At 34.0% G+C, this 21,171-nt stretch overlaps 2 protein-coding genes and 3 long non-coding RNA genes across 6 annotated transcripts; 3 read left to right on the forward strand and 2 right to left on the reverse strand.

The window, feature by feature from the left end:
* Window positions 1–3,005: 3,005 nt before the first annotated feature.
* On the forward strand, window positions 3,006–3,733 carry LOC104757845 (uncharacterized). The gene has a single exon (XM_010480632.3). It carries the CDS (start codon window positions 3,213–3,215, stop codon window positions 3,594–3,596), a length of 384 nt encoding a protein of 127 aa, XP_010478934.1. The 5' UTR covers window positions 3,006–3,212; the 3' UTR covers window positions 3,597–3,733.
* Window positions 3,734–6,428: 2,695 nt separating this feature from the next.
* Window positions 6,429–7,840, forward strand: LOC109130157 (uncharacterized). Its single transcript, XR_015587001.1, has 4 exons — window positions 6,429–7,090; window positions 7,177–7,223; window positions 7,328–7,427; window positions 7,516–7,840. It is a non-coding gene; the product is annotated as an uncharacterized LOC109130157 (long non-coding RNA).
* An 825-nt stretch (window positions 7,841–8,665) lies between these two features.
* LOC104757844 (uncharacterized) lies at window positions 8,666–10,136 on the reverse strand. The gene is made up of 3 exons (XR_762537.3): window positions 9,869–10,136; window positions 9,437–9,489; window positions 8,666–9,134 (listed from the first exon to the last, which is right to left on the reverse strand). It is a non-coding gene; the product is annotated as an uncharacterized LOC104757844 (long non-coding RNA).
* Window positions 10,137–12,718: 2,582 nt separating this feature from the next.
* LOC104757843 (uncharacterized) lies at window positions 12,719–14,187 on the reverse strand. Its single transcript, XM_010480631.3, has 3 exons — window positions 13,824–14,187; window positions 13,438–13,739; window positions 12,719–13,348 (listed from the first exon to the last, which is right to left on the reverse strand). The coding sequence occupies exons 1-3, from the start codon at window positions 13,941–13,943 to the stop codon at window positions 12,829–12,831; spliced, it is 942 nt and encodes a 313-aa protein (XP_010478933.1). The 5' UTR covers window positions 13,944–14,187; the 3' UTR covers window positions 12,719–12,828.
* Window positions 14,188–18,350: 4,163 nt separating this feature from the next.
* Window positions 18,351–19,534, forward strand: LOC104757842 (uncharacterized). Of its 2 annotated transcripts, none has more exons than XR_762535.3 (4): window positions 18,351–18,539; window positions 18,620–18,785; window positions 19,015–19,088; window positions 19,251–19,534. It is a non-coding gene; the product is annotated as an uncharacterized LOC104757842 (long non-coding RNA). The 2 variants fall into 2 exon arrangements; XR_762536.3 differs by having other exon boundaries at window positions 18,356–18,539; window positions 18,614–18,785.
* The last annotated feature ends 1,637 nt before the right edge of the window (window positions 19,535–21,171 follow it).

Here is a 21,171-nt window from a genome sequence, read left to right on the forward strand (position 1 = left end):
AAGTGCTAAATATGGAAAGTTTTATGGGAGTTAGAATTTGTCCATTTTAGCGGTGGAGAGCCTTAAAGGGGGCTTGTGAGTCAGTGTGTCCGTGTGTGGCGGTCTTTTTAGACAATGTGTGGTCTTTGTGACGGGCTTTTTAGCCAGAGTGTCTTTGTGACGGTCCTCTTTAGGACATTTGTGTGGCCTTGGTGGCGGTCCTTTTTAGGACATTTGTTTGGCCTTTGTGGCGGGCTGTTTAGCCAGAGTGTCTTTGTGACGGTCCTTCGGGACAGATGGTCTTTATGACGGTCCTTCGGGACAGATGGCCTTTGTGGCGGGCTTTTTAGCCAGAGTGTCTTTGTGACGGTCCTTCGGGAGAGATGGTCTTTGTGACGGTCCTTCGGGACAGATGGCCTTTGTGGCGGGCTGTTTAGCCAGAGTGTCTTTGTGACGGTCCTCTTTAGGACATTTGTTTGGCCGTGGTGGCGGTCCTCTTTAGGACATTTGTTTGGCCTTGGTGGCGGTCCTCTTTAGGACATTTGTTTGGCCTTGGTGGCGGTCCTCAAAAACGCATAGCAAGCTAGATACCTACCCATTCGAAAAAAATCACAGATCCAAATACATAAAAACTGCACGTTGCCAGGAGCCAGAGAGAGAGAGAGAGTGAGAGAGAGAGAGAGAGAGAGAGAACTACCAGTGGACAATGTAGCGAAGCTGCAGTGAGACCGGATTGATTTCATTGGTCGATGTACCTGCGAATCGACAAAGAAATTAGAGAAATTGCGGCCAGATCTAGTCTTACAAAGATGATTTATTCACAATTATTAGAGAAGATTTCTTGGGCAACGACGGATCTCAACAATCTCAACACTACCTGATGTGACCGCCGGACGCGGTCGTCTACCGAGTCGCACGGACGGACGGTCGATGCGGACGGACGGAACGAAACTCTCTCGAGCCGAAGAATTTAGATGAGGCTTTCCTCGGACAAGGCTCGGAGATTTGAATCCAGTAAGAAAATAAACGGTGGATGCGAGAGATGAGCTGAAACGAACGAGCGGATCGAGAGATCCGGCCTTTGGTCTCGGCTTCGGTCGAGCAGTCTCGGTCGCGGTACGGACGATGCGGAAATCGGTTCCCGGAGTTTGAAGGTAAACTGCGGGAACGGCTCTCGGCAACACGGCGGTAAGAATCCTTGGTGATGCGGTAAGGATTCTCGGTGATGCGATAAGGAAGGTGGAGTCGAAGCGAAAGTACAACGAGCGGTAGGAACCGGACGTGATACGGTAGAGATGGACGCGAAGGTAGTTTGATGCGACGACACACGGGAGATGGCTCGGCCCGTGATACGGTCAACTAGTCGATGTCGAACCCGGTTCGAGATCGGCTAGGGTTTCTCGGTAGTCAAGTCCCGGACTTGGACTAGGGAGAGAGGTGAGACAAGAACAAGATTCTCTCTTGTGAAATTTAATTCAATACTTCAAGTCTGATTTTTACAATGAGGGTTGATGCCTTTATATAGTGAGGCTTACATAAGGAGACTCTAAAACCCTAGAGACGTGGCCATGATCTAAACCATACACATGGCCAAAAAGCAAAAGCAAAGATAAAGCAAAGCAAAGACCAATCTAACGGTCATAGAGGGATCTAGAAGAAATTCAAAAGAAAAGAAGGGAAGGGGATAGGGTGGCCACGTCATTGGCTGGGACGTGGTGAAATAATCTTCACTTCCTTGGCTCCTAAGTCTCTCTTTAAATGTTTCAAGATCACGAGCCAAGTGGGAACGAAGTGGAGATGCACTAGGGTCGCTGCCTCGTTAAAACCTCTTTGGTAAACCCATTGGGACAAACCCAAAGTAGGAAAAAGAGTACAGCTACTTCTAATGGCTTAGGGGTGTCTTCACACTAGTGTGATGGTGAAGACACGCGAATCAAGCTTCCCAAAGCTAGTCAAGACTCAAGGCTCTTCATTAGTGATGCTAGCCATGAGCCATTGGGGGGGGGGGGGGGGGGGGGTGAGCTTGGGTTGAAATGTCCATTGGTGACTCGTCTTGCTCCGCCTTGATGATCCTGGGGGGGGGGGGTGAGTGATGCCTCGTTGGTCGCCTACGCTAGCTCCTGGTCACCAGTGCAGGTTGTCCGAGAGTTTGAGAGGCGTCCGAGTGGTGGCCGGGTAGCGTCCGAGGGCTGTGAGTGTTCTTGGCCGAAGGACCGATCCCGTGATCACATCACTACCACTACATGCTCGATGCTTGTTTCTCACACAGATTGATCCATCTCTCTGCTCCATCTATAATACAGATTGATCGAGATTATTAGCAAACTCTGCAATCTCAATAGGTGATGAAAAAAAAGAAATAAGAAATTGATGATAACCATCGATTTAACTCCTGACTGAAGCTTTACGGGAGCAAACTAATGCTTGATTGAAGCTTTAATGGAGCGATTTGGTCTGTAATTGAAAGATTCGAGATAAAAAAATGAAGATCTCATATGGGAAAATTCATCACAAACTTTGACGGAAAATGTAAAAGAGATAATGCGTTTGATTTTTTTTTAAAGAATAAATATTTTTTTTTTAATACTCAATATTAAAAAATGCTAGATTAGGAATATTTAAGTGTGTGTGCTATTTTTGGAACAAAACTTAAAAGAGTGCTATTTTAGGATATTTCTCTTTTTTTTTTGCTATAATCATATATTCGAATATATGTGAATCAAAATTTTTTTTTCCAAAGTCAAAAAAATTTGGATAGAAATCACTTTTAACCAAACTTTTAACTAATTTGTGGGTAAACGTCAATTTTATAACTATAGAAATTTTGTATAATGTTTAGGGAAAATTGTAATAATTTTAGGATTTTAATTATCGAAACAAGTAATTGCCGGTTTCTTATCCAAAATGGACAAGCCTAGTCATTCACAAAAGACTCTTTTGCCATAATGAATCGAGTTTCCTACAAAGTCTTCTTGGTTAATAATACAATTAGATGTGTAATAAATTTTGTAACTAAAGTAAAGAGAGTCACATGAGAAAGCCAAAGACAAAAAGTATATAACAAGTCAAAATAATTTATTTTTTAAGTCTTTTTAGAAACAACAACAAAGTCATGTGCCAAAGAAGCTTCTGTGTTGTGATCCCACTCATTACCAATTCGTACAGCGCACGACCTCTTCTCCTCCTCCGTTTAATCCGGGGGCCATGACTATTCACGCGCCGCCGTCTTCACAATGTTGACCGACGTCTTTTGGCTCCGCACGCGGCGGAGCCGGTTCGTTTTCTTCCTCCTCTGTTCTCCTTTACTAATCCCAATCCTTTGCGCCTCGATCCCTGTACTCTGCGCCGTCGAGATCTTCAGTCGTCTCCGTAGTCGTCACCCTTGGTTTGCTAAATCCGCCGCCGACGAAGATGATTTGAGGCTCCGGAGATGTGAGGAAGGTTGCGGTTGTGGCGGCGGAATTGAAACTGAAGAAGCTGGGTTGCTTCAGAGATACTTGGAAGATCAGTTGATTCTTGTTAGATCTGTTTACGACTGTGGCGAAGAAGATCAAGATCAAGATCAAGATCGTGATCTTGATTCCGATCAAATTATTAGGGTTCCTCTTCTTTCGTAATTTTCAATTTCTTTAGATTCGTAATTTTTTGTAATTTTTGGTTTATCAAAAAAAAACAAAAATGTAGATAACAAAATGCCGTTTTTTATTATTATATATACTTTTAAATTACACAATCAATTGAAAATTTTCTATCATTTTCATTGCTCTTCGATTCAAAAAATTTCTCTGAAATTTTCAATTTTCATTATCATCATTTCGTCGTTAAAAAATCTATCAAATAAATCATAAAGAAATGAGAAACTGAAAACTACGAAACATAATCCTCCTAGCTATTAATTAAGGAACAGGTTATTTACTTTCCATTATTGTCAAAAGTATATTTTTCCACTAATGTTATTTTTTATTCTTTTTCAACAAAGTTATTATTTTTCTGGAATAAAATTCAAAGAGAGAAGAGGATAAGAGTTTCTCTTATGTAGGCCTGGGTCAGATTAAGGCCCACCTTTTTTTTTGGGTGTGTTCCCACAGCCACAAGACGACCGAACCGAACCAAACTCGACCAAATGGTGCAAGGGGAATACCAGAATGGGGAAGTGGTCCAGACTTTATTTCCTCACTTTCTTTTGACTGACTAGAGAAAATTAATTATTTTGAACTTTGCCCATATCCAAAGGTTTGATCTATTTTTAGAAGGATTCAAAAAAAAAAAAAACAGAGTGTAGATTCTCACATTGTTTTGATGTGAATATCACTTTATACTAGATTTTAGCCCGCGGTACACCGCGTGCATATAGTTTTATTATTATTTATATTTTATATTCTATTTGTTTGTTAAATATTGGATGTTTTATAAATAGAGAAATAACATAATTTTCCGGCAGCTTGTGAGACTAAACGTTTATATTAACTTTTTAACCTGTAATATACTATATGACCATTTGTTTATTATATTTAGTTTGTTTTGTTTAGTTTTTGAGATTCTATTTCGATTTTAAATTATTATAACAAATAAATAAGAGATCTAAATACATAATAAGTCATTTATATAAGGTGATTAAATACATAATAAGTCATTTATATGATGTGATTAAGTCACATTTTCTAATGAATTAATTATTTTACACAATCTTAGATAAAACAAATTGATTTTATATGTCAGATATTATAATATTTATAGTGTTGGCAAATAATAAAATGAGGACTTAACCGTGTTAGCACATATTTAATAATATTTTATTAATTCCAACACGTACTTTTTACAACCACATTATATAGTATTTTAGATTTCTTTTAATTTTACATATTCATAATATTTTAAATTTTATTAAATTTATATATATATATATATATTAATTATAATATTTAAATAATTAGGAATCGAAGTTCTTCTTACGTTAAGAATCAAAACTCACAAGTTTGGAAAATAAAATGGAAAATATATCATAGTTTATGTCTCTATATAATATTGATTGCTGTTTTTTTATTTTTAGTTGGAATAAAAAGTTAAATATTTAGGAAACAAAATCTGAAATGATTTTATTTTTGGAAAGTTTTTAGGGATTAAATTTGTAAATAAGTTTTTAAATACATATAACTTCAAGGGTGAAATACCAAATGTACTTCAAAAATGTTAATATAGATTTAGGAAACAAAATCTGTCGTGGTACTATTTTTGGAAATTTTTGAGGGGTTAATGTTGTAAATAAAATTTTAAATAAGTAAAACTAAAAGGGCATAACGCAAAATGTACTTCAAAAATGTTAATATAGATTTTTCAAATCATTAACGTTTTATGAAGGCCAACAAGTTTTATCACCACCAAGCTTGGACCATACTTGGAAGAGCCCAATAACCTCATGTTGAAGTCACAAATACCCAAAACCTACTCAAAACTGCCTCTGAATTGTGAAGACTAAAACAATGCAATATAAATAATCTTGACTGAGTCCGAATTTCAGAATGTAACACTATAGTTTTTTTGAAAATAAAAATTATCCAAACATTCTGTTAAACTTGATAATATTCATTATAGTCATTTTTGGCAATGAATTGATGAAAAAATGTTGCGTGAACTCCATTGAATTTGAAGAATGGTTTCACACTCCTTCTAGTCATCCCAATGATTTACTCAGTGTACAACTGCAATCTCGGCCAGACATAATGAGGACTTCAAAGCTTATATCAAGGTCTTTGAATCCCGATCTCAACAAGTATTTCAACTCCAAGGTTGTCCAAACACGACATTGCCCAAATAAGAGTTGTTGCATACTTGCATCAAAGCATGAGTAAAGACGAGGATAAGCCTTAGCGTCGTACCATCTCAAATCATCCCCTTCATGTCGAAGAACCCAACCAATCTCACATTGATAAGAACCATGTAATATCCCTATATTAGTAAAAGAGAAGTACAACTTTACTTTTGGACGAAAATGCCCCCTGCGAAATTCAACAGAAAATAAGTCATTAAGGTTAAATGAGACTTTTAAGTATCTTGATTCGGGTTATTTCAACAAAATGACCCGGAAATTTGCAATTGGGTACTTGAGTTCTATAAAAGGAACAATTATGTTCGTTCGAACCTCAATAGGTTATGTTTTAAAATGTTAAATGTTAATGGGTTTCACAAATATTAAAATTAACTTAATGGGCTTCGTTGAACAAAACTAAATTATTTTTTTGGGAAAAAGGAATAATATTGAGTACTCAAAAATCTTTATATTTATAATAAGCTTCCTAAAATAAAGCACAATCAAATGAAACGATTATATTTTTATGAGAAATACCCTAGAATGGCACACATTTGGATTTTTGTTCCAAAACTAGCACACACGCTAAAATGTTCCAAAACTAGCATTTCTTAAAGAAATTGAGTAATTAATAGAGAGAAATATTATTATTTTAAAAAAACTCAAAAAAATCAAAATCCGATCTCTCTTCATTTCTCTCCGGCCAAGCTTGATGAATTTTTCGATCTGATCTCAGATTTTCCCGTGAAGCTTCAATCATGTACTAAATCGATGGCTATCATCAATTTCTCTTTTTTCTTCTTGGATTTCAGAGTTTGAAATTGTTGGGTTCTCTTTCTAGGGATTGAATTTGTTCTATGACTTACAGAATCTAGCCATTACTCAGATTCTGAATCAATCTGATCTATGAATCCTCCGTTTCGTTTCCTTTGTTTAGCTATCACCCAGAAAGAATCTGATTTTGAGAAAATCTACGAGATTCTCTAGCTCTAGGTTCTAAGTTTTATAGTCTGTTGGGTTGGTTTATCTGTTTCCTCTGAAACATAAGCTTCGATCGAACTTGTTATTTATTACTTACACAGACTCTAGCTATTACTCAGATGCTCTTTTAGTTTCCTGGCTTTTGCTATTAACCATAGAATCTGATTTTGAGAAAATCTACTAAATCCTCTAGCTCTAGGGTTTAAGTTTTAGTCTGTTGGTTGCTTCATGGAACATAAGCTTCGATCGATCATCTAACCAACTTCTTCTGGGTTTGCAAAATTGCCTTTCATATTCGAACTAAGGCCACACGGACAAGCATTGGTATGTACACATACACACCTGTCATGGAGTTTTTGTCTCTCTGTTTTCTGTTTTTCTCACATATAGTTTTCACCCTTCTTCTCCAGTCTTCTTCTATGGGGAGGGAACTTAGCAGACTACGCTTTTTGACCAGGTTTAACTCACCTCACATCTCCCCTTACCCATTTCTTCTTCTTTGATTCTTTCTTTCCATTTCCTTTTCCCTTTCCATTGTGGTTCAGATTTGTTTTTCTACAGGAGAATGACCGGTAAGGATCTTGATGGTCTGAATTATGCCGAGCTTCTCGTAGTTGAAAGCCAGTTAAGGGTTGCACTTCTCATTGTGAAGAACCAAAAGGTGATAAATGAGAAATTACTTACTTCTTTGCACTCCTCACCTGGAAAATCTTGCAATTCTCAAACTGCTTGTTTTGCCATTTCAAAAGAGAGTAAAGCTGCTAAAAGATGAAAGGCTGTGCAAACAAGAGGTTAAGATTTTATATCATAGACAGTACTATCAATCTGAGAAGTCTCACAAGGACATGAGCGGAAAATGTAAATGAGCTAAGATGTGCGTTTTTGAGCCTTGGGTTTTTGTTTCTCATGTGATTTTGGATCTGCTTGTTTCCAAGTTTGACAAAAGTGTAGGAAAGAACAATTTTTTTGGGATTTTTATATATTTAGGAATACCTTCCTAAATATTCAGTATGTCTTCCTAAACATTATGAAACACTTCCTAAATTTTTTTAAATTGAGTTTTTGAATCTTTTATATATGTTTTGTCTTAATATATCACAAATTACTCCATTAGGTGAGAGATAATGATTTTATTTTGTGCACATTCTGATATTTTATCTACATATACAATAGGTGTAATGATTTGATTTTGTGTCTTCTTAATTATTTATGAAGGATATCATGAATTTTACGATGTCATTCCTAAATATTATTGAATCCTTCCTAAATTTAAATAAAGGTGTTTCTTTATTTTTATTTTTAATGCTTTGCCTCAATACATCAAAGATTACTCCATCAATGAATGATAAAGACTTCATTTTTATGATTTTGATATTTTACAGTGGTGAACCCACACCTGAAGAAAACATGTAAATAGATGTTGGTTTCAGACAATTAGGAAGACCTTCACAAAAGTCAAGGTCATTATGGAATGCCATCCTAAAATTCAAGAATGTCTTCCTAAAAAGCTATTGAATCTTTCCTAAATTTTTTAAAAATGTGTTTTTAAAATTTTTTTATATGTGTTTTGTGCCTTATTGTATCACATTCACATATTACTCCATTAATGATGTATAATAATTTGATTTGGTGCACATATTGGTGTTTTACAACAAATGTAGAAAATAGGAATATCTAGCATGATGTTTTATTTATTTTTATGAAGGTCTTACTAAAATGCGAGATAACCTTCCGAAATATTTTATTTTGCATAAAAATAGGTTCCGTAGTGTAATATAACTGGGTTATCAACAAAAGTTTAAACGTTCTGTAGTAATGATAGTTGTTGTTGGTTTTCCAAGTTACACGAACAGGAGAAGGTAATCTACCAGCTATCAAGGAACCATCTATAAATAATGATTTTATGAAAATATATTTGAATTCAGAAAACGAAGAAAAGTTCAACATAAAAACTCAGCATTACTAAAAAAAATGTAAAACATAGAAAGAAAACTCCATTAGTAAAGGGTAATGGTATCATTTTTGTGTTACCCTAGTGTTTACCAATATCCAGAATTTTTATGAAAGTCATCCTGAAATCTAAACTTGTTATGAAGGTCATCATGAAGTTCTAAGAATCCTTCCTGAATTTCGTGTAATCCTTCCTGAATTTCACTAGTATCACGACCAAGTCACATCATACATTTTTTTGCTGCAACAGTTGTTGATCCTCCTAATGAACCTCCCTGTAAGAGTTAATCTCTTAATGAAAATAGCATTCCATATCGGCAATAACGACAACAATGAGCACATCTCCAACCCTCTTCAATATGTGCACTCCTTTCTTATGCGACTTGAATCTCCTCAAAGAGGCATCCACAGCAAAGAGCTGCAACAAATACAACCATGAAAAAAAAAAAAAAAAAAAAACAGGAATCTCACTGAAACAATCAAGAAAACAAATGTTACAGGAGACCTATCCCTCTTTGCCTCACTAATTTAGGTTTCAGGCTTGGCACACCGAGACTTACAGAAAAATTACACTACCTTCTTCAATTACCAATTTGACATACAAAGATCCTTCCAAAACCAAACTTCAAAATGAATCACTTCCCAATTCTTAACAATCTGAGTAGAATTGATTTCATGATCTCTACCTTAGAACAAAGACAAATGTAAAAAGATACTTACAGCTTTCTCGCGAGGAACCCACGACGAGATTGAGCCAAAGCACCATCCGTCTTCTGCAAAAAAAGATCAAAGAGTAGTATTTTTACTTTCATACAGTCCTCAACACTAACAAACCAACAAAGAATTTAATACCAAATGAATTAAGCAAAATTCAAAATCGACATAGCTAGATTACAAAACCTTTTAAGCCAAAACTTCAAAAAAAAAAAAAATACAGAGATCTTACTCAGCAGTAAACACGAGAACACAATCCTCACAATCACAATGATCATATGACCTAACAACACTGCCTAATACAATCCTCAGATCACTAAACCCTCAAAAATCACAACGCCTAATACAATCCAGGAAGATGAATCAATAAGACTTCTATAGCTAGTGTTAGTGAATCAAAAAAAAATAAAAAACGAAAGAGAGAGAGAAAGCAAAAACCTTGCAGGGACGTCCCTTGATGACTATGTAACCACCTTTACGGATGTTACCGGCTTGTTGATGATAAGTCTTGGAAGCTCCGGCGTCGCTGGATTCGAAGTGGTGCTCGTCGTCCGACATGGTTCAATTCGAAGACGAGAGAGAGGGAGAGAGAGAGAGAGATACAAATTTTGATTTGAAAGACGAGCAAGTAAAGTGTGTGGCAAAGTTAAGCGACTGGAGAGTTCAATTTTTTATAAATCTGGGTATGAGATGAATGATGTCGGTGGAGATAGAAAAGAAAGGATATAAACTTTAATTTTATTGATAATTAATTTTTTTCCAAAATTAAATGTGTGCTAGTTTTGGAATATTTAAAAACATGTGCTAATTATGAAAAAAAAACTTAAAATGGTGCTATTTTTGTTAATTGTCCTATTTTTATTTTAAAATTGATATGCTTCATATAAATAGGGTAAGGTGATTACGTTTTCCAGTTTTAATTGGACGATTAGAATATGTAAAGATTTTCTCTATTTAATTTAGCACATTACAAAGCATATTCTCAGTTTAATTTCCAAAAAATCATTCCAAAATTATCTACATGATATTTTAAACTTACTCTACAAGATTTTTGCGATTCCTGAAATATATATACTTTACCTTAAACAGTAGGGCAATTATGGGCTGCCTGTATGTGGCCCCCTGTAAAATAGGGTTTCAACTCGTTTACCCCTGTACTTTTACGCTCTCCCTATTTCCCTTTAGACAACATCTATTCTTCCCAACTCCACCTATAGTAATTCATTTCTATCTAATTAACCAAAATTAATTAAATTTTAAAAAATCTAAGTTTTGCGTTTCAAAATCGATAATTTGCGATTACTATACCGTGATTGGCTTAATCCGACTCAATATATCAGACCCGAAATCATTTTGTTCACCCATAAAACCAAATCGATTTGGGAAAAACTAAAATTAGGTCTTCTTCTTCTTCTTCCTCGAAACCCAAAAAATTGGGTTCTTCTTGACAAATTTGGTTGAAGTTAGATGAGACGCATTAGAAGAAGAAAACTGGAATAAGGAGAAATAAACAAACGGAGAAAAAGAAGAAGAAATTGAATCGGGAAAGAAGAACTCAATTTTTTGGGTTTCGAGGAAGAAGAAGAAGAAGACCAAATTTCAATTTTCCCCAAATCGATTTGGTTTTATAGGTAAACAAAATGATTTCGGGTCTGATATATTGAGTCGGGTTAAGCCAATCTCGGTATAGTAATTGCGAATTATCGATTATAAACGCAAAATTTAGATTTTTTAAAGTTTAATTTATTTTGGTTAATTAGATAGAAATGAATTAATATAGGTGGAATTGGAAAGAATAGATGTTGTCTAGGGGGAAATAGGTAGAGCATAAAAGTACAGGGGTAAACGAATTGAAACCCTATTTTACAGGGGGCCACATACAGGCAGCCCTAAACAGTATAATTATTCTGCATTCACATCACCAAACTCGACCAAAAATTTCCTAAGCAAAAGCAAATAAACTTAACATGCTCTAATGAAGCAGCCATTACCTTTTTCTCTACGGAGAAAACATGGCACAAAGCATCTTCTAAGCCCGTGACTTAAGACATGTCCAAGGGCGTTCTGGTAATGTGATTCCCGGCGGCAACAGGAAGAGTCAGAAGACGGCAGCGGGTTTTGTTGATAACGCCAATCCCGATATCTCATTCTCTCTGCTTATTTGCCGTGATTATTATCTATATATTTCAATATGGATATCAACCTCTTATTCACATAGATCTGAGAGCTAATTTATTATCTTACCTTTGCATGTGAAAATCAGATTGTGATGTTGTTTGTCATGCCGTGTAATCGGCTGTATTTGCTTATCGAGCCTATTTTGTTGGTCTCTTCCATCCCATGTTAAAATCGTTGATCGGATCTCTCTGTTTGGCTTGGATCTGATGTTTTCGAACATGTTCTTTGCAAATTTTCAATAGTTATTTATAATCGCACAAGTTATTTTACATAAGAGGAAGATAATCAAAAGGGATCGAGATTGACATTGAAGATGATGTTTTTTTTTCTTGACATCGACTATGAAGAATTGAAGATGATGTTACATTTTGGTTTTTCGTGCCTCATTTTGGCGGGCTCTCGGTTGGGCCTCATTTTTCTGTAAGCTCTGAAGAGGCTTTTATTTATTCGAATGACCCATTTGTATTCTCTTTCTTTATGATATATAGTAATATTTTGACAATTATATATTGTAAGAGAATTATGTCAAAATATATATATATATATATAGTAAGAGAATTTGGCTACCTAAAGTGTGTCTTTTCCTTTTTTTACACATTAAATAAAGACACATATAAAACAAAAGAAAATGTTATCAATCATTGAACAATATCTTTTTTTATTATGCAAGAAAAATAAATTTATTCTAATTGTTACTTTGTTAATTTATATATAAAATCTTCAGCAAATATATAGTAACCAAAGTTCTCATATTTTCAGTTTAAATAATTAAGTCACCAAAAACCAAAACCTAATCATATTCTGCGTCACTGTGTGATCAACACTAATCGGTAAGTTTTTAGTTTATAAAAGCACATTACATTGCCAATTACTACCTTCGGATTCTCCCTAATATTTCGTACCGAATCATAACACTACTAATTTTTCTTTCCAACATAAAATACTATACGATTAGTTGGAATCAAAATATAATACCGTGTAATATGTTTAACATAGCAATTAACTGAAATATTCCCCCGCACTGTAGCGCGGATCCGATCCTAGTTAGCATAGCATTTTAGTTTACATGAATGAATTCATGATTTGCTTATAGGTTAAAATTTTCTATGGTTTTCTAGAAAATCTCCTCATTAGTTATCTTATTAATTAACCTTTTATATACTAGAATCCGAGTTTAATTGTAACTTGGATGTACAAAAGAGCAGAGAAAACCATGTAATTTAAATCAAATGATGATGTAACCAATTCCTCATGAGGGCAAACGCTTCCTCCGCGTCTCGATCATCTTCCGCCGTCTCGGGCCGGTGGACAAAGCCGTGACCTCTTCCTTCATACACAACAACCTTTGACCTTTCACCAATCTTCTCCTTAATTTCGTACAAACCCTTCACTTCACAAAGCGGGTCTCTGTCACCGGATATAAACAAGACTGGAACTTTCACATCTCCGGCCACCGCGGAGTCTATTCTCGTACCGTAGAACGAGACACCGGTGCTGAAGTAATCGTTCTCATCCGTGGCTAATACGTCAACTACACGCCCACCGCCGAAACAGAACCCCATCACTCCTAGCTTCTTGGAGATGCCAGCTGCTGCGAATTCCTCAACCATCCATTTCGTGAAGCTAGTTGTGTCTTGTCTGATACGTTCCGGGTCTTGTTTTCTTCTCCATTCCTCGTATTCAGACTTTGGTCGGTTTTTCGACCATGGATCTCCACGGAACAAGTCCGGGACAAGAACACTGTCTCAACCAAAAGAAACAAAATTCCAATTTAAATAATAAATTTTGGACTTTAAGAGAGGTAAGTAAATGGAAAAGATTTGATATACTTGTAGCCATTGCAAGCAACACGGTAAGCGAAGTCGCGTGTGGCTGAATCTTGAAAGCCAAAGACATTAGATAGTAGAAGCAATCCAGTTCCGTTATTGTTCTTTACCGCCGTTAAAAGATAACCTTCAACGCCGTCGACTGACACTTCTGTTCCGTTAACCAGCTCACACGCTTCTTCTTCGTCATCGTCATCGTCGTCGACCTCCACGTCAACGGCGCCGTCAGAGGTCTCAAGGGCAGAAATATTCTTGAGACACCTTCGTCGTCTCCGCAAGAAGCTCTTCCTGATATATTTTTCCATCTGAGAAGACAATATCTTATAACAATTAAAGCTCTTTTAAAGATTTAGCTTAAAGAATCAACGCTAAGGGAATTTGAAGCGTACAGAGGACGCGAGAGGTACGAGTTGCGGAGGAGGAAGGCGGTGGCTGCCATGGCGGTTGAACGGTGACCATGCTGTTCTGGCTTTAGCAAAGGAGGAAAGAGAGGCCAAGGACGCAGCCATTGTATGTATCTTTCCAGAATCAATATGGTCCAGAAGTTTTTCTTTATATTGGTTTGGATATTTGTTAATAAAAGTATCTATAAGTATAAGTGAGTCTAGAAAAAAATATGGGATAAAAAATTAAAATGGTTCCTAAATTGCAATATAGAATAATGAGTGTCAGTGATATGAGATGTAGTAGCTATGAAATAGTATAAAAAAAGTATTTTACAAGGATTTTTTTTTTTTTTTGAACAAAAAGTATATATTTTTTTTTACAAGGATTTTTATTAAGTAATGCTTCCTCATTTTCACGAAGAATGTCAATTTGTCCTTTTCTTTTCTTTGGGAGTGTTATTTTATGTTTTTAATGTACTGTAAATTTTAAAATTAATTTTATTTTAAATTTCTATTATATGAGCTTATTAATTATAAAGATAATTTTTAAAATATATTTATAAAGGGTAAAATAAAATTTAGATATATTTTTTTAATTTGTATACATTATGTCAAATGAAAAGAATATATAATTTTATAATTAATATATAAATTGCATGTTTATGTGACAAAATTGTAATTTATTAGATAAATTATATATATACTCGGAGAAGTGATTCCTTCAAGGAGGAGTTCCTTTTCATGTACGGACGGGACAGAGAAGATCATCATGTATGCTACAATAAGGTCTATGGTGAGTTGAATAAGAAAATTCTCTCTGATGAGAATGAGATGAAGCAGTTTCTGGAGAATCAGATTGTGTTCCTGAAGAAGAGCAAAAACAATCTCAATATCAGTGGCCAACCAAGCTGCAGAAGCCGTGAGGTATTTTAAAAGGAAAATTCCGATTTTGTCTTCAAAATGGTACATATCTCTAGAAGTTGTTTGTTTGATTGAATTTGATGATTTTTCTTACGTGTAGATTCATAAGATAGAAGATTGAATGTTATGTTTGGTTTTGATAAATGCTCCTAGGCGAGATCATGTGATTAGCCACCCATATATCAGGTTTAAAGTGCCTTAAAATAACTACAAGCCATTGCAGGCTGCTATTCATAGAGATTGGTTCAAGCTCTTATCAAGTAAGTGTGGATCATGTTTCGTGATTTCGATTTTTCCAGTCCGATCTCTTAGAGATTTTTCTAACACTGTTTGAATTTTTTTGGATTTGGGTACATCTCAGTATCTCACCCAACCAAGTTCCAATAGAATACGAAGAACTAGGTATTTCTTCTCTTGACTTGTCCTTGAATGCCGAAGTTTCTGCCGCTGAGATGACTCTTAAACCCATAAAAGAGCAACCTGTCAGCATAGTTTGTGGATTTTATCACTTTCTAAGTTACAAAAATACAAGTTAACATGTGTTTTCTTCGATAGGTTTGGGTTTAGTCAGTTTTATTTTTCTTAGAGTTTAGTATTTGGTATGAATTATATGTATTGTATAAAAAAAATAGTCGAAAAAACGTATTTTGTTTTCTTCTCAAAAGTGGCAAAATCCACAAACTACTTAAATGATATTTCCAATTTTTTTTTTCTTCAAAAAGTGGCATTTTTAACAAGAATCCCTATGAAAATGTTATGGAAGAGTTACCGGGTACTTTTTTTTGCAGTGACGCCTTGGTGAAATTTGGGCTCCAAATATTTATGGATTGTGATGAAATTAAATTAAAATTGAACTATTTGCTATTCGTCCCCTTTCCCTTTATACTTGACATTTTCTTCTTCCATAGATCCTCTTCGTTTCCCTCTCTCTGTCATCTCATGCAATCTTTCAATCCTATTCTCATATCTTCTTCCATAGCTCTCTTGCTTTTCCTCTCCTCCTAGCCATTGTCTTTGTTCAGTTCAAGGTAGTTGAAATTGATAGGGATTTAGTTAGAAATTGGGTTTTCGATATGTTATAAGTAATTGTCATTATTAGGATTTATCAATTTGTGCATGTTTTTGATTTGGTGTTTCTTTGAACTTAATCGATTTTTAGTTTTGGTTCTTTGTAACAGAGGAGTTTGAATCATCGTCACAACGATCTCCCGCTCTAATAGGTAAATTCGATTATGTTTTGTGTTAATAGGTTTGATATGATTTTTTTTGTCAACCATTGTACCACAACAAGCCAGCTCATTAGCCAAATCCCTACGATAAATTCGATTATGTTTTGTGTTAAATAGATTTGATATAATTTTGTACATTGATTTCGAAATTGTTAACATTGGCTTGCAAGGTATAAGTTTTGCTCTTATTTTCATTGATTTTTAATTTTAAAAGTGTGATTATGAATATAGTCATTGGTAACGTTTAGGGCTAGCCTTGAGTATGTCCAAGGAGTAAGAAACTTTGTGAATTGATCAGCGAAGAGTTTGGGTAATAATCCAACTGAGATGTTGTGTCCCTGCATCTATTGCCGCAATATATGCCATCAACAGATTGAGAAAATATAGTAAAGCATCTAGTGATTAAGGGTATGGATAAGAAGTATAAGAGAAACACATGTTGGAATAAGCATAGAGACATAAGGGATGCTATGTCAGATAATGATGCAAATAATATAGTTTTCGCCTAGCTTATGATATCATATGTGTCTTTATGTACTGTATCTTATATGTATAAATATAAAAGTCAACCAAATGCTGACATATAAGTAATGTGTTTTACTTGTAGAAAAAAAAAAAGAGTTCAGGCCTAGAAAGATCACTAGGAGTAAAATATGGATAGCCGGACACACTCATTTTGATTGGACACTTGTGCAGAAGCTTGAAGCTTCATGGTCCATGACTTGGCTGCTAAAAAAGTAAGTCTTCTCCTACTTCTCATAGAATGATGCCAGAAACACTATGTTGATAGCAAAGGAGGAGTTAGGCGTCAGATTCTTGATTGGTCTGCAAAAAAATGTTATTGTCGCTGAAGGACAATTCTGCTCTGCTGAACCAATTTACAGGATTGATCGTATTCCATTTGGTCCTAACACGACAACTGTTATTGTAAAGTCGGTATTAAACCCAAATGTATTTATCTGACGGCCTACGATAGATGTGTTTTTACTTGAGCAAGCTGTGGGAGTTAAAATACCATGTCCAGATGATAAAACTGATTGAGAGAGCAGACTGGATACTCATACCCCTAATGTCTCTCAAATAATATATGGATTGTCCTAAAATGATAAATTCATGTTCCTCTGCAACTTTTTAATGTCATCTTGCTCTGCAGCTTTTTAAATTGTGTAAGTCAAAGTGCTTGGGTAATTTGAAAAATGTATATCGTTTTTACGGTTATGATTTCTTGGTTTTAAATTCTGTAGGACAGTTCATTTCTTAAATGTCATGTTGCTATGCAAACAAAAAAATACGAGTAAAAAATAAAATACAATTAACAAACGATATATTTTAAAAATCCTTTATCCTATAATTCAAGTCACATAGCTAATCAAATTAAGCCACATCTGATTATATTTTTTTTTTCAGTTTTTTTTAAACAAAAATTAAAGATACACAATCATGTGAAAAATAAATCTTTTCCAAAAAAATATCATGTTTTACAAAGAAACACATAAGACATAAAAGAAAATCTTTGGACTCTTAATGAGTTTTTTATTTGCGGTATGTATTTCTCAAACAATAAGCCCAAACATTTTGTAAACCCTATAACCATTAAAAACCACCTCCATGTTTTGAAACCCGAACCGGATACTAAACCGGTAGGGCTATTGGGTCACCGGTTCACTGGGTCAATCCAGTTCGACCGCGGGTCAATAATATTTAAATATATTTAATTATTTATATATATATTATACATCTTATAAATATAATTTTATAATTTTATTTTTGATATATGTAACAAATTTATATTTCTAAATTTTAATAATTGTTTACTCGTTTAATTTAATTAATAGAACTAAATTATATTTAAAATTGTTAATTCTTCTTAGTTTGTTTGTTTATATTTGACAGCATATTATTTGTATATTTATATTATACATATATGTCTAGGACCTAGTGGGATGATCTAACCAAATAATAATAAAAAAATTCTTGTAGTATATAAAATTAATAAAAATAATTTGTTATCTCTCCTATTAAATTGTCTAACCCTTTCTCACGTGTCTCTTCTCTTTCCTCTTCGTCATGACTTCTACTCAAACCTAGCCAGAATATTGTTCTTCATCAAATTTTGCAGAAAAGTGAAAAATTAACAGATCTGTTCAAATTAAAGTGCTAAAATTGTTTGATAAGTGAAACCCAAAACCCGGCGGGTCGGTTAATTAAGGTGGGTCGCCGGTTTTTACTGAGTTGATCTGGGTTTTCCCGGTTTCTTAACATCCCGGTTTTAGAGCAAAACCCAAACCGGCAGATTGAACGGGTCGCGGGTTAACCGGTTCAACCGGCCGGTCCGATCCAGTTCTGAAAACACTGCTTTTTCTTCATTTTCAACGTTTCCTCGACAATCAGAACTGCTTACAAAAAATCTATCCCTAATTTTACTCAACTAACAGCTCCATGTTCAAGGTGGTTTACAACCGATCCATCTTCTATATGAATCCAATTTGAGTTCATTCTCTCTTCCATTTTCTCTGTATTTATCTCCTCTTCATTGTTTTTTGCTTCTGGATTTGCAATTCTCACGCTGGTAAATACTATTTCTTTTGTTAATATGCATACATTTTCTCTTGAATTCTTATATTAATTCTGTTTTTTTTTTAGTTTCAGGTTGAAGATGCCTCTGGATTTTACTCCTATCTCAGATCTAAATTCTTTAAAAAGATAATCGAAGATCAGAGTTCTAACAGCCAGGATATACTGTCTCAGGGGATTTCCAAAAAGGATAAACTAGAAGAATTTTCAAGAATTGAATCTTCTCCTTGTCGATGAAAAAGTATGTTCAAGTTCACTTATGCATTTTTGACTATCTAATATTTTACTAGGTTCAACTTTTTAGTTGTTAGGCCAATGAAACAAGAAAACATATTTAATCCATGGTTTTACCATGTCATTACAAATAATCACGTCACGTTTTGCCGTGTTCTTCTAACTTAATCTAACTCTCATGTACTAATTTTATAACAACTCTTTATGACAAGTTATTTTGTTTGATTTTGAAACAGGAAAGTAGGATACAATCCAAAACTTAACAGTGCTCTCTCTCTCGACGCAATCATAACTGTGTTACAATTATATGGTAATCAACATCTTTTTGTTTGTGATATGATCTGATCTATGATATTCGTGTCTTTCTCTTTATTAGAATCTCTGTTTCTATCAAACTCTGTTGCTGAATTTGATCTATTTGTAATCTCATATAAATGTTAATGATTCTTATAATGTGATCTGGTTTATGTAGAGCTATTTTCTGATTGGAGATTATGTTGTTTCACACGGTGACGAGTTGGGATAATGTTTCCACGCTTCTTGGCCTTTTACGTTGAGTGAGGTTCTCACAATACGCTTCATTTCTCAGAGTACAAAAAATTGGTTACCTGAGTTTTTCATTCTTAAACGATGTAACACATCTTTGTGTCTATATGTCACCACTCTCTTATAAGTTACATGATTATTTTGTTTGACATCTAATGTAAATTCATATCCACATTCTCCTTCTAAGTTTTGATTGCAACTTCCTTACCATTCTTTTTCTCTTCAAACAGACGATGGTTGGCGACGATGTAAGTTTTTTACTTGCATGATTGTATCTCTTTTCGCATTTTAGTCAAAGCTCTTTGTAAGACTTGCGATCAAACCCAGCCAGTAAACAAAAAGCTAGGAATTGTTACTTATTAACAGTTTTTCTCAATATTTATTAATGATTCCATATGTTTTTAGAATTGTTTGAAGATTTTGTTTACAAACTAAAACCAAACAAACTATTACCATATTTCTCCGTTGGTTTTGCTTTAACTAAATCATTCGATTCTGTTTTTGTTATTTGAATGTTAGTAATAACATTCGTGAGTTCATCTTGATTTTCATTTTATTAAACTTTAAGAAAGTTGCAATTTCTTAAACTATTACCATCCCTGTTTTTGTTTTTGTTATTTGAAGTACTCTCTGGCGCTTACATGTTCTTTGGGAAAGCTTAGTGGAATTCGCTCAATTTCAGTTGGGCAGTTTTAGAGCTTTGATTCTTCTCTCATTCTCTTTGTAAACTTTTACTTTAGGTTTTGGCGTTTGTTTCTGTTCTTAATTCCTAGTTTCCGGAGGTGTGTTAACTGCCGGTGCCGGCTTAAACTTCTATGGATGGTCCTTTATCCGCTGGCTTTAGTTTCCGGGATTATGTTGTTAAATTGTATGTGTAACATATTTTTTATGAAAAAGTTCAAATGACAAAAAAAAAAAAAAAAAATTGAGATAGGAGAGACTAGTGCAACAACCCTTGTAGCAATGATAGATTTGGACACTTACGTTAGAGGAAGGGCTATTTTCCTTTATTGTTTGGCTTAGTTTTTAGCAAATTTATCACCAATAATGCAAACTTATTTATTGAAAAAGTTGAAGTAGTCTTATCTGGTCTAGTGTGTCTTAAAGAGAGTTAAATGTTTGACAGACCTAAAAAAAAATAAAATTATCCTACTATATTAATTGAGAAGTACAAATATAAAACTAACCTTAAAATGTGTAAAAAATTACATTCAATTGCCATTAGAAAAACTTAATTAAGATTAAATAATTAATTAAATAAATATTTCTAATTAAAAAAACGAAAATAGGGAAAACATCAAATAAAATAAATTGTAGAAAATTAAATAACAAATCTGTTAGAATCAAATAAAAAAACTAACAGATAAGATTTTTTTTACATGTTAGTTAAATCTTTTTACAAAGATTTCACAAAGGTTTAAATAATTTTACAACTATAGCAAAGATTTCATAAAAATTTAAATAATTTTATTCATTACATGAAAATGTTTTATTGACAGGTTTTCAATAAATATTTTTAAAATATAAAAATTATAATATAATAAAAAAATTTTTAATCACAAACCATTATAAATCACATAATAACAAAATAATTTATTACAAATTTTCATCAAAAAAAAGTTTAGTCCGCGGTTTTCGCGGGATAGTACCTAGTACTAAATAAAAGTAGGAGCTATAAGCTTCTAAGGCTGTGCACCTAAGTTTTAAAACAATCAATAGGGATTCAATATATCACTAATTAACATTTTTAGAAATTTGCAGAATTTTATATATTAAGAATTATTTAAACAACCTATCAATATTTATGTCATTCATTAACATTTTCTAAATTTCCAGAACTTTTTTAG

This window comes from Camelina sativa, chromosome 17 (assembly GCF_030686135.1).
Source record: "Camelina sativa cultivar CO46 ecotype springtype chromosome 17, ASM3068613v1".
In the NCBI taxonomy this organism is placed as follows: Eukaryota; Viridiplantae; Streptophyta; class Magnoliopsida; order Brassicales; family Brassicaceae; genus Camelina; species Camelina sativa.

Coding starts and splice junctions, on each gene's coding strand:
- LOC104757845 (XM_010480632.3), top strand. CDS start 3,213: ATGTTGACCGACGTCTTTTGGCTCCGCACGCGGCGGAGCCGGTTCGTT.
- LOC104757843 (XM_010480631.3), bottom strand. CDS start 13,943: ATGGCTGCGTCCTTGGCCTCTCTTTCCTCCTTTGCTAAAGCCAGAACA. Junction 13,740..13,823: donor TCGTACCTCTCGCGTCCTCT/GTACGCTTCAAA, acceptor TTGTCTTCTCAG/ATGGAAAAATATATCAGGAA. Junction 13,349..13,437: donor GTTGCTTGCAATGGCTACAA/GTATATCAAATC, acceptor TGGTTGAGACAG/TGTTCTTGTCCCGGACTTGT.